Consider the following 18,923-nt stretch of genomic DNA (forward strand, 5'->3'; position numbering starts at 1 on the left):
CTCAACTAAAGCCCTCCTAATTAATTGTTGATCAAATTCCCAATGCGGCTCATGCTCATCCGTAGATGCAAAATTTATCTTTTTCTGAGTGCTAGTTTCAATCTTGGCTTTATATGGTAGGCACCTCAAAGCTATATGTTGTCTCAATCCCGTTGTTCCATTTACAGATGTATTAGCTGCATAAAGATTTTTACAATGTCTACACTTTGCTTTAACAATACCATTTACAACGACCTTATCATAATGCTCCCAAACATCTGATCTAGATTTCATATTCTTTCTTTTCTTTGTTACACAGGGCTTGGTGTCAAGTGAGTTGTCATTGCTATCATCCGTATTAGGTACGCTATCAGTTGAACCGGCCAAACTTAATCTAGTTTCATCCGCCATCTATAAAAAATTAAAAAGAGAAACTATACGATAAAGCTCTATAACAGTAGAGGGAGAGCAACTCAACAAACACTCGACAGAACCAAGCAAAAAGCAACAAATATGCAAGAAATTATCCTAAGTCCTAACCCACCGATAATTTAAGAAAATTTAACAAATACGAAAAAATACCACAACAAATGCGAAAAAATACCATAGCATTTTTACAAACTTAGATATTGAAATACCCATTTCTCTACGATATATTGAGGAATTTATTGAGATTACAAACTTGGGGAAATTGTCACTACCATCTTGTACAAGTTAAAACTTGGGGGAATTGAAATTTCGTACGAATAAGAAATTAAGAATGTAAAGACACCTGGTTTGTGGGAGCCTAAAAATGAGAAATTATAAGAAGGAAATAAAATTACCTTAAGTTTGTGGGAGCGAACGCAACCGATGGGGGAATGGAAGTTCGAATAAGAAATTGATTGTGGAAGAACCAAGAAATGAGAAACTATAAGAAGCGACATAAAGAACCGAAGAAGAGCGGCGGTGAACGCACCGAGCAAAGGCGTGAAAGAGAAGCACTGAAGGTCTGAACTCTGAAGGAGTGGACTAGGGCTTGGATAATTAAATTAATTACTAGTGAAATGGATTTGGGCTTGGATAATTAATTGGGCCTCATAGAAGTGGACTGAGAAGTGAGAAGATATCTGTTGTGAAGTGTGAACTTGTGATTCATGGACTGAAATTTTAATATATATTGGTATAAAAAAATATTATATTAAAATTTCGGTTAAACCGAAAAATCGAAAAATCGAAAATTCTAAACCGAACACCGAACCGAACACCGAATTTGCTATTTAAAAACACCGGAACTGAACCGAAACACCGAAAAACCGAAAACCGAAAAAACGAATTCATTCGGTTCGGTTCGATTTTTCGATTTTCGGTATTTATGCCCACCCCTAAAAATAAGTGTTTTTGGGGAGTAACAGAAGCTATTTTTCAAAAGCTAAAAAATTGGCTTTTCCCTAAAAGTACTTTTGAGAAAAAACACTAGAAATCTATATTATATTAAAAGCATGAACTCCCTAACTTAAAAGTTAAATTACGTAAATACCCTTACTATTAATTTTTAAGACAATTTTTTTTTTAAAAAAAGGGCCACAGATACACGCAGCAAACACCTCTTTAAAGAGACTCTTGCCTAACTTCCTCTTGCTAACTACTTAAAGAAGAAAAAGAAACGTTACCTCATAGGAGGGGATGTGTTAAAAACCAAATGACTAAAGGTAGATTACTGTTGTGATTGTCTAAATGTAGTGTTAATCAACGTAGGATCAATTTACAGTAGTTATGGTTTAGAACATGCACTATTTTGAGACTGCTTTCTGCACTTTTTCTTTCTTGATGTGTTAACTCAGTTTTGAACTAAATTCGGAAATTATGGGTGAAATGAAGAGCGCGAGGGAAAAAATATTCAGAGTGTGTGATCAAGAAGAGGGGATTGACATGGCATGAAACTGGGTCCAATTCCACACTTTTAGTATGGAACCAAGTCAAATTGCACAACTTTATGGACTATCAATGACTAATCAGTCGGCTTACTGAAGACATTGATGCACAAGAATGTAATTGCATTGTAATCTCCTTGAAGGGATGAAAATCGAATCATGTGAGTCCACAACGGAGTATACCATACAAACAGTTACAAAATTCTAAACAATGAAGAGCACGGTTGCCGAATAAATTCTGGTGCAAAATCTCAACACTACTTTCATTATATGCTTTATTGGAAAAAAGTTTTTTTTTTTTTTTTTTGGGGCAAACATTTTAAACAAGTCTCCCATAGTAATTCTAATTCTATTTATGTTCAATCTCATCAAAACTTTACCTCTTGGAAAGTTGAAATTTTAAAGTATGTCTTTATGCACTTCAAATTCTTTTTATTGTTTTGTACTCTAAATAGAGAGTACTTACTAGTTTAGAGTACATACTATACTCTTTGTAAACAAATACAACATTATGTGATTGAAAAAAAAAGAAGGGTAAGTTGAGAATCTGAAGAAGTTGAAGAACAAGAATAACAGAGTGTTGCAGGTAACTTGAGAGAGTAGAAAAAAAACACAAATATATTTCAATGAAAGCGCTTAAGAAAGTTTACAGCGTAAATCCTCAAGGTGTCGTGTTATTTGTATACACATGAACCTTGTGCTATTCACAGGGATCTAAATTGCAGTAACGTCTTCATTATTGATAATACGGAAAAGGCTCAAATATGCCATCGAACTATCGAAAATGGCTCATCTATGCCACTCATCAATAGTTTGGCTCATTTATGCTATCGACGTTACCAAAATAGCTCAGTCATGCCATTTTTTTTTTATTAATTTGGGATTTAAAATTGGGCTGGTTTAATTAACAATGTGAACCTCTAATTGGAGTCCACGTATTATATCTGGAATTGTAAAACTGGTGTTAATGAAAAATGGCATGAATGAGCCACTTTGGTAACAACGATGGCATAGATGAGCCATTTTGATAACGATGATGGCATAAATGAGCCAAACTATTGACGAGAGACATAAATGAGCAATTTCCAATAGTTCAATGGCATATTTGAGCCTTTTCCGTTGATAATATTGGCTAGGTGTATTATTAATTATCGCTTTTGTTCCATTTGCTTGATAACAAAGTGGTACAAAATGGTTATAAATAACGAAATTCCAGTAATCGATAAATGTCCCTTCTTTTTCCTCTTTGTTGATCAAATTATATACTTCCAATATTTATTACTGTTATATTAATTTTGTTCAACCTCTATAACATATAATGTTTGTTATATATACTTCTGAAACAATTTTTGTTATATGTGCAAATTAATTGTAGGAGAGCTCACAATATTATTGTTGTTCGTAGAGCATTCATATCACAAATGTTCTTTCTTCCTTTTAGTTTATTTTTATTGTAAGACATAGACTTTGAATAGGAAAAGAAAATACTTGATTTTTGTTAGAAATGTGTGTTTTAGAAATAGTGACCCTAGATTGTCGTACAGTGAGAGTGTGTTGATGTGGTTAGATATATAAAAGGTTACTAATATATATGTGGAGTGAGGTCTAAGGCCATGGACAAGGTTAGATATCGTGAAGTCAAGGACTTCATTGGGAAGTGCCTTAGCTACTTCCACTGCCCCAATTTATATGATATTTTTCACTTTTGGAGATTCAAACTATGTAAACTTTGACCAATATTCTAAAGTATACTTTTTAATCATATTGATGTGAGAAGAATTGCAACTTATAATATTTTTCAATTATAATTTTTGAATATTTAAATTTAATTTTAAAATATGGAGTTGATCAAAATCAATCTAACTTCAAAGATTAGTCAAATTGACTCCCGGAAAGCAAAAAATGCCACATAATTTGGGCCTGTCGTAGTATGAGTTATTATTAGTTTTAATTTGCTCTGGAGCTTGGGTGTTGATTTGTGGTATGTTTGAATTTGTTTTGTGGATTGGAACATACACCACAAATATCATTTATAAAGAAGTATTAGGTAAGATATGATTCATTGCATGTTTTTACTCATAAAAGCAAAATAAGTGAAAAATAACAAGTACCTAATTAAGCTTTTATCGTTCATCTTTTTATGTTCATACGATATAATTATCTTGACCTTGAAAAACAAGTCACGATATGACGACCTGCATTAATCATTCACAAAAATGTGTACTTAATGATGTCTAAGAACAACAAGGTCACCTTCTACTGTACTGCATTTCATCCCCGACCAAAAATGATGTCCAAAAACCTTATTATGTGGAAGAGAAGGAGGAGCTATCTTATTTGTGGTCCCCAAATATACATTGCCTGAAGTATTGTACCATCATAGGTAGACCTTTCTTAAGAGACACCTTCTTGCAATGCTCTTCTGTGATTCAAATACTCTTTTTTTAAAACCGATGAACCTCAAAAAAACATGTTGTACAACTTAATGACCACCTAAGATCAGGCGTGTGTTAGCTTTATTCTTTCATATACAAATATATACTCAAAATTGTATTTTGATAATATTGAGATTATTTTTATTTTATAAAACACCTAATATATGATTGAACATACACGTGCAATGCACATGTCGGTAAAACTAGTACTTTTTAAAAGCTTGGCTAAATACTAATTACTGCTCAAAAGTGCTTTTTTAATTTGATTTGCCAAACACAAACTTTTTTTTACCAAAAATATTTTTTTATATATAAAATTCGATTATCTCTTATATAGGTTTTGCGCCTATTATACGTGTTCTAAATTTTTTCTCGCGTATTTGAAGGGTAAGAAATTTGGGATTTCTACGTCATAAAAAAGATATAAAGTTCGATTATAGTGAGCCATATTACCCCAAAGCTAAGTGATTAAAGTGTTTAGTGAGCTATGTGTCCTTTCTTACTGGTTAGCACTTTTAATTTATCGCCTTACGTGAAATGTAAACCCAAACCCGATGCTATGTCCCTCACACGGACAAAGTCACACGTGCACTGTTTCACTATCACCACATATAAACTCCCCCCACACCCCCGGGCCACACACACGCACGGGGTTTAGGGTTTAAGGCAGTAAGTAACATTCAACAAACCTCTCTATTTCTCTCTCAGGGTTTTAGAGAATAAGATGGGTGCAGACAAAGGGAAGAAGCAAAAACTTGATGAAGAAAACAACAACATTGATGGTGACCTTGTTATTTCCATTGAGAAATTGCAAGAAATACAAGACGAGCTTGAGAAGGTAATTCCTTTCTTTTTTTCTCTCCAAATTTCTCTCCTTCTGTTTCTTCATATATTTTTTTTCTTTCTTTTTGAGGTAAAACACACCTTTTATTGCCCCAATTGTTTATATTGAGAATACACTGCATCTAGTATTTTATGCTAGTTTTGAATCAGTGGATTGTTACTGAATCCACTATTTCTTTGTGATAATGGGTTCAGCCTTGACTTAGTATAAATATATACGTATATATTTGAGAAAAGTAATTTGGGTCAAAGGCAATGGTGTTAAAAAAGCCCATGTATACCGAGCTGCTTTTGTGAAAAAAAGTACCTTTTTTTCTTTGTAGTAGGGAATTTGGTGGTAAGTAGTTTGTAAATGGTGTGTGACTCGTCCAATTATGCTTTTGTGCAAGCAGTGGCGGAGCAAGGAATTCAAGTAAGGGGATTAAAAAAAAACAAATTCTTATGCCAATGGGATTCAACAATTCATATATATGCAAAAAAAATCATTTTTGCCATACCTACACAGTATAATTTTTCAACGAAGGGAGTTTAATCGACCCCCCTTGCACCCCTCTGACTCCGCCCGCCCCTATGTTTAAGTGGAAGGTTATCAGCCGTATGGAATTTATTTCTTTGCATGTATTTATATATTAGCACTCGGATTTCCTCCCTTGTCTGGACATTCTTAGACCTGGGATTGGGAAGATTTAATCTTTACAATATTTGCTTCCTCGCATTCGTTCAGACCTTTGTAAGTTGATGTCTGTGAATGTGAAATGCGACTTTGTGGTTTGCTCTTGTTGGTACGGGAAGTGTTATCTTTTTGTTGAACTAATGGTGAATGTTAAGCTTGAATGAACAGTGAGTGCAACCATGTTTATGTATGTTTTTCTTCGATGCAAACAACACATACTAGAGAACTATATCACCTACTTAAGGGAATAATTACGTAGTTTAGATTGGCAAGATGTAAAGATCGTCGTCATTTAACTGTCATAAATAAAAAAGGATTGTCTTCATTAATTTTTGTGATTTGGGGCATGCTGTCCTTTTTCCCCCGTCATATGTTGGATATGTTATGAGGTGTCCTATGTTTTAGTTCCTATTTGAAAAGGTAATTCCTTTTTTCCAAATTTCTATCATTCTGTTTCTTCATAAACTTTCTTTTCTTTCCTTTGAGGTAAAAACACACCTTTATTGCCCCAATTGTTGATACTGCATCTAGTACTTTATAGTACTTTTGAGCAATGGATATAGTGTTACTGAATCCACTATTTCTTTTTGAAAATGGGTTCACCTCCCATAAGAAAAAAAGTACATTTATATTGTTTCTAGTAGAGAATTTGGTGGTAAGTAGTGCTTCTAAATAGTTTGTGACTCATCCAATTATGCTTTTGTGAAGCAGATGTTGTAAGTGGAAGGTTATCAGCCATATGGAATTTACTTCTTTGCATGTATTGATATATTAGCACTCGGATTTACTCCCTTGTCTGGACATTTTAAACCCGGGAAGACTCAATCTTTACAATATTTGCTTCCTCATATTTGTTCAAACCATTGCCAGTTGTTGTCTGCGACTGTGAAATACAGACTTTGTGACTTGCTCTTGTTGTGGACGGGAAGTTTCATCTTTTTGTTGAACTAATGGTGAATGTTAAGCTAGAATGAAGAATGAACAGTGAGTGCAACCTTGTTTATATATATTTCTTGAAAAAGCAAACAACACATACTAGAGAACTACATAAGCTACTTAAGGGAATAACTTTGTAGTTTAGGTTGGCAAGATTATACTCGAGGTACATGTAAAGATCGTTGTCATTTAATTGTCATATATAAAAAAAGGATTGTCTTCATTAATTTTTGTGATTTGAGGAATGTTGTCTTTTTCTTTTTCCGGTCATATTTTGGAGGTGTTATGAGGTATCCTATGTTTTAGTTCCTATTTTAGCGCCTTTCACCTGATAGTGAACCCTGTCTTTATATATGTAGTGAAAGAAACGCCAAATTTGTCTTCTTTAATAACAACTGGTTTGAAGCTGTGGGTGCCAATTCACATTTCTGTTTTCTTTTACTTTTGAGTTAAGTTTCGTTATTCTAATCCATCATTTTGTTTGGCATTACAAGATCTAGGAGAACTCATTGGAGGAAATAATCTAATAACCGTTTTTCCTCCCTCAAAGTTCAATTTGCATAACAGTGTTGGAGCGTATTTCTAAAATCACAACCAGTTTAAACCAAAACTGTGAAAAGAAAACAGAGAACTGGGACAATTTCTATATTGGTAGCACTGTTAGATCTTCCTTTATAGGCAAGATGAGATATGAAAAGACGTGTGTAATAGCCAAGAACCTTGGATCCTAAGCTTCCCTTTCTTTGCATGTATGTGGTAGAATCTATAGCATATAATTCGATTCCACAAGAGGTACAAGATATGAGCTATTTGGTATTTTGTTATTCTCTTTCAATTGAATGCTCTAGTCCTTTTATTTTTATATATCACCTATAAAGCTTCTTCAATTTCTTTTTTAATGAACTTCGCCATTATGATCATCTTCAAATTTAAAGAATCTGGCCTTTAGAACCATAAGGGAGCTTTTCCACCAGATCCCCTTCATATCTTGACTTGTACTGCAGACACAACAGAATTGCAATCACTTCTAGACTGCAATTTGTAGATTACAAATTATACTCAAAACTAAAACATCAATATTACCTCCCAGCTCCCAATTCTCAGAACTGTGGAAGGAAAGTTCGAGGCCTTGAGTTTTTCAATAGTTTCAGAATTCCCCCTTTGCTCCTTCTTCCCATGATTTCCCACCTTGGGGTTGTTCCCCTGAGAAGCTTCATCTGGATCAAATCCAACAGTTATGGGCTCTTCCTTCGCCTCAAACGTAATAGACTGGGCTCATCCAGTGGGTTGTACTGTGAAGCTGGTACTGGGAAACCATCACCTCCCACAACCATCATATGGCTGCTCTGTATGTGCATAATGATAACAACAGTTGGTAAGTGCAATTGTGAAAATGCCTAATAATTAGTTGAAGGATACATGTTCCATTTCAGTGAAAAAGGGGAAACCTTAATTGATATTCTATAGGCGTAAAGAAGCATCCCTATTCATATGGGGAGTGTTTATATTCGAGCTTTTGCTAGTGTGCTCACAGCAAAAGCTGGCCGTCAGGGTATATTCCTATTTAGGTGAAACAAAAATAAAAAATATCTAACTTAGAATTGATTGCTAGATTTATTTTGTTTCATAGTTGGTCTTACATGTTAACTAATGAGCATTTTATTTTTTTATATCAGATCAATGAAGAAGCAAGTGATAAAGTATTGGAAGTGGAACAGAAGTACAATGTGATCCGCAAGCCTGTCTATGATAAGCGAAACGACATCATTAAAGCTATTCCGGACTTCTGGTTGACTGCTGTTAGTGATCCTAACCTGATACTTCCTTATCTATATGTTGCTAAAATTCTGAATTGCTTCTCATTTAATTGACTTCTTTCATTACTTGCAGTTTTTGAGTCATCCTGTCCTAGGTGAACTTCTAACTGAAGAAGACCAAAAGGTTTGATTCTAATTTGTTGGTTATAAAACTATTATTCTAGATTATGACCAACTGCTATTTTTTGGTCAAGTTTTATCAATGATGAACTTGGTACTCCCTCTGTCCCAATTTATGTGATACACTTTCCTTTTTAGTCTATCCCAAAAAGAATGATTTTTTCTATATTTAGAAATAATTTAACTTAAAACTTCCTCTTTTACCCATAATGAAATGATTTACAACCACACAAATATCTATGACTTGTTTTAGACCAGAAGCTTCAAAAGTCTTCCTTTCTTTCTTAAACCCGTGCCTAGTCAAACTATATCACATAAATTGGGATGGAGGGAGTATTATTTTTGATAAGTCAATGCTGTATTAGCAACGAGGCTCTCGACTATAAATCTATAATAAATTTTGACTTATCCTTTAAATGCTTCTTGAGTTCTGCATCTCAAAATGTAACTGCCTTATCCCATGCTAGATCTTCAAGTCTCTAAGTTCTATTGAAGTGGAAGAATCTAAAGATGTGAAGTCGGGCTACTCGATCACCTTTGTGAGTTTTTCCCCTCATGAAACTAATGTACATCGATATATGTTACTCTTTTTTTTTTTGGAAATTCAGAATGATGATTTCCTTCTCCTTCTTAACAGAACTTCAATGCAAATCCTTATTTTGAAAATACAAAGCTCTCAAAGACCTATACCTTCCTTGAAGATGGACCCACAAAGATTTCTGCTACAACAATAAAATGGAAAGAAGGCATGGTGAGTTGCCCATTTGCAGCTTGACAGATGTCACACATTCTGTACATTCGCTATTTCTTCATATTAATGATATTGGGTAACTCTTTGAAGGGCATTCCTAATGGAGTTGCTCACGAGAAGAATGGAAACAAGCGATCTCATGCTGAGGAAAGGTGAGTTTACTTATTTCTAGGAATTTGTATATGATCTATTTTTAATCAACTTTGACTATTTATTGATTTTATTCTAACACAAAACTGAATGCTCTGATATATGGTTGGAAAGTGGAAACCGTGGTTTGGCTAATGTTTGATAGTACGTTTACTCGTCTCAGACTCTCAAACTTTGTTGATGATAACGTCAGTGTTTGTTGATGCACATTATAAGATATATGGTGTATAATTGGTCGATTGTAGTGCAAACTTTTCAATAACTTACACCAATTGTTCTACAATATTGGTTGCTGGAATGTTTTTGTGTTACTACTGCTGGTTTTTGGTTAGCCGTGACACTGAGCTTTGTTGTAATAATCAGAACAGAAGCTGAGATTCTTCTAGAAAACATGAAGATAATTACTGATTAATGCAGCTAGAAAATACTGTAGCAGTGGTGCTGTAACTGGCCTTATGTTCTGTAGTCTTTTCTTGATAAATATTTCAATGTAATAGTTCTGGCCATCCTTGCTCAGTTGCTTTCTCTCTTGGGTCTTCTATGCAGCTTCTTTACATGGTTCAGTGAAGTCAACCAAAAAGATGAGGATGAGGATGAGGCTCTAGAGATTCAGGATGAGGTATACGCTTATATCTTCTGCAGATTACTTCAAGATGATTTTAAATTCCAAATTTCTATTTTCTTTGCCTTTGGGTGTGTGGGTGGGTGGAGGGGTAGATGGTGTTAATTTTGGTGCACTGAGGTATAATTTTTGCTGAAGATTTCATTTTGACACTTTAGACCTTTGGCTTTTGTAGGTTGCGGAGATAATTAAGGACGACTTGTGGCCGAACCCGCTCACTTATTTTAACAATGTTAGCCCCGCTTCTTGTTTTCTTTTATTATTTGGCCGTGAAACATGTTTGTTGCCTTTGATACCACCATCTGAGCATTGTTATACCACAGGAGCCTGATGAAGAAGATTTTGATGCTGACGAGGTAAAGATACATTAACGGGTTCATAAGTGTCATATCTATATCATGGATAAGTACATGAATACTTTGTTTACTGTGGCTGTAATGTGTGTTTCTCTTTGGGCTTACATTATTTTCAGAATATTTCTTTTCCTTATTAACCTCCAGCATCATATCTTCAAATAAGTTGCCTGGCCGTTGTAGATAATGTCGAATATTCTTCCCAAGTAATCGATCAACTTCTTAAGTTGGCACTTCCGAAGGTCAAAGATGTGATAAGAAAGGGAGGGTCATTGAGGGTGGAAGAAAACTGTGGAGTCAAGGATTTTGTTTTGGTTGCTCCCTTGAGTGAGTTAATTGTTGAGTAAGCTTGCTGCAATGATGGTAATAGATTGAGGGCTTGCTAAAGTAGGAGTTTGGTCAATATTTCGTTGAAGCTAATAAAAAGAGAATTTGAAGTTGAAGTTGAAAAAAAGGATTTGAAAGTTTAATGGGTGTGTTTGGACATGAATTTTACTTGGAAAAAACGTTTAAAGTTTGTGAGAGAATCATTATTTTGCTTGAAATACTCAACCCAGTTTTTCAAAATTCAAGTTTTCTATTTCAAGCGAAGTTGAAATAATGGACCAAATTTGACAACCAAACACTCATGTGCAATATTATTGCAAATATTTTAAATAATATGTATGGATAATTGGGTAGCTTAAGCGTGTTTTTGGGGAAAAACTATTTGTCAGGGATAACTTCCTGTATCCTTTCTTTCTCCCCGGACAAACTGTGTCAATTCACTAGAGGCTTTCTTTTCAAGAATTTTCCTCATTTTATTGGTCTTCAATAGAAGCCTTAATTCTAAGGATAGCGTGGTTACTCTGTGGAGGCTCTAAAATCCCAAGATCTGCGATTTGCTACATCTCTGTCGTGATGTTTCCTATTTGTGGCTTCAAGCTACATGTTCTAGATTATCCGTGAGTAGTTTTCGGCTTGGGTTGTGAGCATAACTCAGAAGATTCATTTATCATGCTTTCCACAAGACTTTACTAGTCTTATATCAAACAAAAGTAGCAAAGAGGGACCTGAAAAACATAAGACACATAAGACACCAGAAGGTGAAAGGGAAGGGGTTGATGAGGGTGTTGTTTGGTTGACAATTCAACAAACATCTTTGCCTTTTGCAGTTTTGCATAAATGAGGCTGCCAACTCGATTACAGTCTTTTGCTCGGAAATGTATATTTGCTTTTTGCAATAATGAGGCTGATATCAAGTTAAGAGGATTGAATGCAGACCTTAGAATCTTGATTAAAAAAAGAATGCTGACCTTAGAACATCATAAAGAGAAAACACTAGGTTTAAGTTTTGGACAAGAATTTTAGGTCTAATTCTCCATTGAGAAAGGCAATCTTTACATCTATTTGATGTAATTCAAGATGCAAGCTTGCAACTATAGCTAGAACAAGGAGAACAAAGGTAAACCGTATAGCAGGTGAGAAAGTCTCGTCGTAGTCCATTTCTTTCTGCTGTGTATACCCTTTCTCCACCATTCGTAGTTGAGCTTAATTTTGATAAACCCATTTGCTCCCAATGACTTTGCGTCCCTTAGGGAAGTCAACTAGTTCCCAAACTTATGACTCTCATAGATTCCAATCATCTTCCATTGTTTTTGTTCATTTGTCATTAGAAGGGCATGAGAGAACCTCTTTTACATTTGTGCCCATTTTCATCTTGTAGGAGCATCATATATGGTTCACCGCCTTTAATGTCAAATCGTCGGGGGATTTGGGGGGGGGGGGGAGTTTTCTTACAAGAACCACGTCTAGTTTCAGGATTCGTAGATGTTCCCATTTAGATCAATGTTGCTCGCCCTTGTATTAAGAACATTAATCCTGCTCCTACTTGAAACAAGATTTGTGACCATGTCGCTCTCACTTGGAACAAGATACATTTGGTCACTTCCATTAAGTGTAGACGAATTACTTTCATTCGCATCTGCTAATGAAGTAGGTTGCTAATGAGAAACTAATTCATCATCTGCTAAAGTACTCCCCCTCTAATAAAGTGACTCTTTATGTCTTGATCTCTTATCTCAAACAAGGATAGGTCTTGATCTACTTCCCCCTTCTTAGAAAATTCATCCTTTAAGAATGTAACATCTTGCGATTCAAACTCAGTTACACTCCCGCTGTGTTGCTGACCTATAGATACACCCCTTTGAGGTTTTCGAGTACCTTATTGGCTTATAAAGATACTTGTCTTCCTCTCGGGCCCAATTTGCCATATTTGTGAGAGGAATATAGGCAACAGAACCCCAAGGTCTTATTACTCTTAGGTTGGTATATCTCCAGTCCATAACTCATATAGAGTGGTTGCAACCAAGTTTGTAGGCGCTCGGTTAAGTACATAAGTGGTAGTAAGCAAAATATCACCCCAAAAGGTAATTGGGAGGTTGGCTTGTGCCATCATTGACCTAACATTTCTAGGAGCATTCTGTTTCTTCTTCCGGCAATACCAGTTTGTTGTGGAGTATTTGGGATAGTCAACTGATGAACTATTCTCTTTCATCACATAACCCGTTAAATTGTGATAAGTAGTCTCGGCCACGGTTTGTTTGAAGAGCTTTTATCTTCTAGTCTAATTGATTATCCAGTAAGCTCATATAGCGTTTAAAGCAACTTATTGCTTCTGATTTGTGGGAAATTAAATAGACATAATTGAAAGGGGTAAAAACATCAGTAAATGTGATAAAATAGCTTGCTTCATGCCTTAGCCCTAGTATTCATGGGCCTATAGTTGTCTGAATGGATTACTTGCAAAGGATATTCAACTCTAGTTGTAGTTTTCTTATAGATTTTCCTGCTAGACAATTTTCACAAGTGGACAATTCCACATGTTCAATGCTAGCAAGCAAACCTTGTTTTGCTAGCAGTTGCATTCTTTGTTGGCCAATATGACCAAGTCTTTGACCAAAAAAATATGTAATAATAACTTTGGTTTCCGTAGGGAAATAGGGTCCAACCATAAGGGGTGTTGTGATAGCCCATTAGGGTAGATACAATAATTTCAGTAATTATCGGAACCCTAACAGTTTCCTATAAAAGTACACATACGATGTACAATAGAAATACACGAGAGATAGAACTCTCAAATATTCTACGCTCTCTTTTCCTCACAATCAAACTAGGGCTTAGGCTGTGGTATAGGAGGTTGCTTCGATATATCATAACAACCACCAACCAGTACTACTAGTCTCAATTCTTCCTGTCTTCTGCTAAGGAGACATGTAAGCTCTCGTTTATGATTTGCACGCTATCTAATTAGTTTAGATTTATGTGTAATTCTTAATTGGTATTAGAAAGAAACCCTGACATAGTGACTCTTTTGTCACAATTGTAGCATTTCACTTTAGCAACTTTGACACGTTTAGGACATTAATTCTTGCCTTGTTCAGTCTTTGCTCTCTTGGCAGGCTGAGCTTGCTGAGGTTGAGTTGGCTTTCTTTTCTTTCCTTAGTTCCTTTTGTTTGCATAACTCTTGGCTCAGAGGTTGTCGCCACGTGCAACAGTTATTAGCTTTGCAGCCTCAAGTCGTTCCTCCTCAAACTCAAAGATGCCTCCAACGTCATCCAGAGTTGTGATGCGTTCATTGTGGGTCAAATGCATTTTCATATGATTCCATGAACTGGGTAAATAGCGTATGATTGCTTGGATCTGTTGTTCGTCAGTCAACACATGACCAACATCTTTCAACTCCCCGATCATATATTGCCTCAAATGTGTTTTCATTGAATGTTTTGAGCGTTTCTTGTATGAATCAAATTTGATCACCAAGGATTTTAGCCTTGCATTAGAACAAGGACCAAACCTATTCTTCAAAGCACTCCAAAGATCCACAGCTCTTTGGTGATCCTTAAACTCCCTTAGGATGTCATCATCCAAGGTGCTTAGCAACGTAATTCAAGCGGTGGAGTCCTTTTTCTTGCAAGCATCATAAGCTGCACGGTCATGCCTATGTTGAACCATGTTGCCATCCGCAGGCTCATTCATGACATTGTTGATGGCCTACAAAGCCTTTTATATTTCTAACTTGTCACCGGACTTTCAAGCTCGTGTTTCATATATCTATTGATTTTCAACCCTTTGTTGAGCTCAACAACAATATTTTTCGAAGCGATAGTCATTCTTTAACAAAATAAAATATGTGAAAAGAGTGTAGTTAGAGAGTTCTATCTCTTGTGTAACTGACTCAATCAATGCTTAATGTCATGATATGTATGTATGTTGAACATAGATAAAGGTAAGGTCTGGGTACATCCTACCCTCCCCAAACGCCTACTCTGCGGGATTATCTTTGGGTATGCTTTGTCGATTTCATCATCGCTTCAAAAAATATTGTTGCTGAGCTCAACAAAAAGTTGAAACTCAATGGCGATAATTATGAAACCTGGAGCTTGAAAGTCAAGTATGTGCTAGAAGAGCAAGAGATTTTGGAGGCCATTAACAATTTGCGAGTGAGCCTGAGGATGGTAGCACATTTCAACATAGGCGTGACCATGCAACTTATGATGCTTGGAAGAAAATGGACGTCATCGTTCGTATTACGTTGATGAGCACCTTGGATGATGACATCCTAAGGGAGTTTAAGGATCACTAAAGAGCTATGGATCACTGAGTAAGCTAAGAATATGTTTAAAACTTTTGTTCTCTTTATGAGTGCTAAGATCCTTTCTTTGCGATCTAATTTGATTCATATAAGAAACGCCCAAAACATTCAATGAAAACACATCTGAGGCAAATGACAAATATGATCGGGGAGTTGAAAGATGCTGGTCATGTGTTGACTGACGAACAATAGATCCAAGCAGTCATACGCTCTTTACCTAGTTCATGGGATCATATGAAAATGAATTTGATCCACAATGAACGAATCACAACTCTGAAAGACGTACGGAGGCATCTTGAGTTAGAGGAAGAATGATTTGATGCTGCAAAGCTAATAGCTGAGCTTTTTTGATGAAGCCAATAGCTGAGTTGCACATGACAACCACCTCTAAAGCCAAGAGTGATTGATTCAAAGAAAAGGAACTAAGGAAAGAACAGAGGGCCAATTCAAGCTTAGCCTTGCAAGTGAGCAAAGATCGAACTAGGCGAGAATAAACGTCCTAGATGTGTCAAAATTGCTAAAGTGATATGCTACAATTGTGACAAAAAAAAAGGGTCATTATGCTAGGGATTGCTTTGATACCAATGAATGATTACACATGACACATTAATATAAACTAATTAGATAGCGCATAATCGTAAAACGAGAACTTACATGTTCTTTGTGCAGCGAAAGCGGAAGACTTGGACAAATCGTGGCTGGTAGTACTGGCCGGTGATGGTTGTCACGATGTGTTGGAGCTACCTCTATACTACAATCTAAACCCTAGATATGATTGCGAGAGAAAGTTATTGTGTTTACCCTGATGGGCTTTTAGAACACCGCTTATGGGTGGACCCTTATTTCCAACATTTAGATTAAAAGAGGTTCAAACAACAATTTCTAATAAGATGGTGAAATAACTAATGAACTACTGTCCGAGATCTCCAAAATATTTTGAATGTCGGAAAGTTAAGGGGAATATTATTTTTCGAGATGAAAGTTTACGGGAATATTTTGATTGTTAAAAAAATTCACTAGAATATTAAAGTGACAGTTGAATGTCTTGTTGCTTGAATTGATTTACAAAATACTGGAAATGTGGGTGTGCATTGAAAGCATTAACAACGAGAAACTTCGCTGGAAAACTTAAGTGAATCCCTAAGATTTTGATTGTCGGAGTGCGGGGGAGTTAGTGCTCATTTGTTTTTATTAAGATTAATAACACTGAATATTAAGATGTGCATTAAGATGACCATTTAATACTATATCAATATTAAGATGTGCGTTAAGATGTTCATTTAAACAGGTTACCTCTCCTGTGTGGTTTGCGAGCCTATTGCGGGAGAAGGTTTATTCTGCTTTTAGAAGGGTAAGCGTATGGGTTCCTATGTCATAAAAAAATAAAGGAAAAAAAGATGTTCATTTAATACTCTATATCAATAAAGTATTTTTAAATAATTATATGCCAGTTGGTAGCAATGATGGCTAGCGATGGTGGTTTGCTGAGTGTCGATTGGGGATTGTGTTGGATGATGGCTGTGATTGTGGGTAGTAGCTAGTGATGATGGTGGTTGACTATAGTGATTAACAGTGGTTATCGATTGCGGTACTTGGTGGTAGTAGCTAATAGTTATGTTGGGCGATCGTGATAGCTAATTATGGTGACAACGGTTGGTGATATATAATGATGGTTTATGGTGGTGATTGTCAGTAGTGTTTAGTGGTTGTAATGGTAAATGGTGGTAACGATTGCAAAATGAGGGTAACAGATGACTGCGGTGGTTGATGGCGGTGGTGGTAGTTGATAATGGTGGGCGGTGGCGGCAGTATGGGCGGTGGCGGCAGTAAGCAGTGAAAGTGGATAGAGTAGCCTCACTACAATCTTTGTAGAATTCGTTGAATAGGCATCTTAATGATAGTAAGGCTGTCATATTTTGAATTATTCAGATCTATCTAAACCCATTAAGTGGTGGTAAAATTTTAAAAACAAATGCACTTAATAATTTAGATTTGAATGATCAAGATTCAGACCTAAAAAACAAATGCTCATCATGACTGAGATCTGAATGATTAAGATTTAGTCCTTCATGAAGTGCAAACATACGAGACCTTAGATGGGTCAACTTGAAGTGAAGAATCGACTCCACCGGCAAAAGAATATTTTCGGAATGTCGTTAGAGGCTGCACACACGACAACACATGCTAAGATCTTTTTCGAATATTTTGAGCTTCAATTGGCATGTGGCGGCGCGTGGAGGGTTCTTTGCTTACTGCCTTTCTAGGATTTGGTCACCATAGACTTCCGATCCTAGTGGCGATGTTGGTTGATGCAAAAACACTAAGGGAATCTAATGATTAGTTGCACATTCGTCTGAAAAATGTATAATGATGAAGTTTTCTTCTTGGATGGCACTGGTAAATGTGCAACGATAAATCCTTGCACAAGTTCTGGTACCCAAGAATATTGAGAGAAATCTTATAATTTCAGAGGTACGGTCCTATTCTAGAATAGGAGAGAATCAAGGTTGCCAAAAAGAATCTCCCTAATTGATTCCTACTCTAAAATGTCACAATATACTTAGAATTTAGTTGAATGATTGACAAACTTATGGTGTTCTTCGATGCTGTGTATAAAGTGGAGTTGTGCTATGGTTGAATTGTTTCCCTGTCATTGGTGGAGAATGATCACTATAATGGCCTTCATTTTTTGGGCAGAGGACTAGTATCTTACTGATATATGCATTGTAAATTTTCGGGAAAGGGGCACAAACTAGTTATTAACTTTCCTATTGTCAAATGTCGGTTATATCAGGTGAAAAAGAACTGTGTACAGTGGTTCTTGAGTCTGCTTAATGAGTCATTATAGCATAAAATTCTATTACTAGCTTTATAAGTCTTCACCACGCTATTAAGATTGAAGATAATCTTTTCTGGTCAGATTGTTGAATTGGTTGATTTGACTTGAATGCTAAATGTTAATGCAGGGTAAGGACAGTGAAGGCTCTGAAGACGATGAGGAACAAGATGAGGATGACGAAGATGGTGACGAAGAGTGAAAGCAGATAAACCATTCAACACCTATCTTATCTTAGGATCTCATCTTGAATGGTTTAATCATCGGGATTTGGTGTCTGTAAAGAGGCTCTGAATGTTGCAAACGATCAAAATTACAGTGGTGACTATACTTTTTTTTTTTCTTCCTCTACTGTTATAAGCAAATATCTAATTCCAGAGTTCCCTGAACCTTGTTTCATTTAGGCTTGGCTTCAAATTTTCCTTGCTCCCCGTAAACTCTTCCATCTCCCTCCCCCAAAAAGAAAGTAGACGAAAATATTGCAAAAGCACGGGTACTGATAGTGGTGACTACTTTTTTCTTCTATGGGCATGCAACAGCTAATTCTGGTTAGTCAAGAGTTTAACCTGGAAGAAACTGGACATTAGGTTGAACCGGTTTTGATGTTTTGGTTAAGGAGTCTGTTCTATACTAATTGGAGTGAGAGCTTAAACTAGAAATAGGAGAAGTTCATCAGTACATGTTTTTTTCGTTCATTACATACATTATTTATCTGGGGAAAACTCGTACTGCTGATTTCTTACTCATGACTTGGAACTGATGAACATGACATTGCTTTAGAGAGCCTTAATTCGTTTGCTAATTGCTAGATAAAAAGTCAAGATGCCGTAGTAGGAATATCAACATGTCATTACAGATCAAA

The 18,923-nt window shown here is 35.9% G+C and overlaps 1 protein-coding gene across 2 annotated transcripts; it reads left to right on the plus strand.

Annotated features, from left to right (window-relative positions):
- The first annotated feature begins 4,934 nt into the window (after positions 1-4,934).
- LOC132034253 (NAP1-related protein 2-like) lies at positions 4,935-18,464 on the plus strand. 2 transcript variants are annotated; one of them, XM_059424545.1, is made up of 10 exons: positions 4,945-5,165; positions 8,456-8,578; positions 8,670-8,720; positions 9,184-9,255; positions 9,354-9,467; positions 9,558-9,619; positions 10,164-10,236; positions 10,415-10,471; positions 10,563-10,595; positions 18,192-18,464. In XM_059424545.1, exons 1-10 carry the CDS (start codon positions 5,052-5,054, stop codon positions 18,261-18,263), a joined length of 771 nt encoding a protein of 256 aa, XP_059280528.1. In that variant the 5' UTR covers positions 4,945-5,051; the 3' UTR covers positions 18,264-18,464. The 2 variants fall into 2 exon arrangements, with proteins under 2 accessions (XP_059280536.1, XP_059280528.1); XM_059424553.1 differs by lacking the exon at positions 10,563-10,595 and having other exon boundaries at positions 4,935-5,165.
- The last annotated feature ends 459 nt before the right edge of the window (positions 18,465-18,923 follow it).

The sequence above is a fragment of the Lycium ferocissimum genome, chromosome 2 (assembly GCF_029784015.1).
Source record: "Lycium ferocissimum isolate CSIRO_LF1 chromosome 2, AGI_CSIRO_Lferr_CH_V1, whole genome shotgun sequence".
NCBI lineage: Eukaryota > Viridiplantae > Streptophyta > Magnoliopsida > Solanales > Solanaceae > Lycium > Lycium ferocissimum.

Coding starts and splice junctions, on each gene's coding strand:
- LOC132034253 (XM_059424545.1), top strand. CDS start 5,052: ATGGGTGCAGACAAAGGGAAGAAGCAAAAACTTGATGAAGAAAACAAC. Junction 8,721..9,183: donor TAACTGAAGAAGACCAAAAG/GTTTGATTCTAA, acceptor ATCCCATGCTAG/ATCTTCAAGTCTCTAAGTTC. Junction 10,596..18,191: donor AAGATTTTGATGCTGACGAG/GTAAAGATACAT, acceptor ATGTTAATGCAG/GGTAAGGACAGTGAAGGCTC.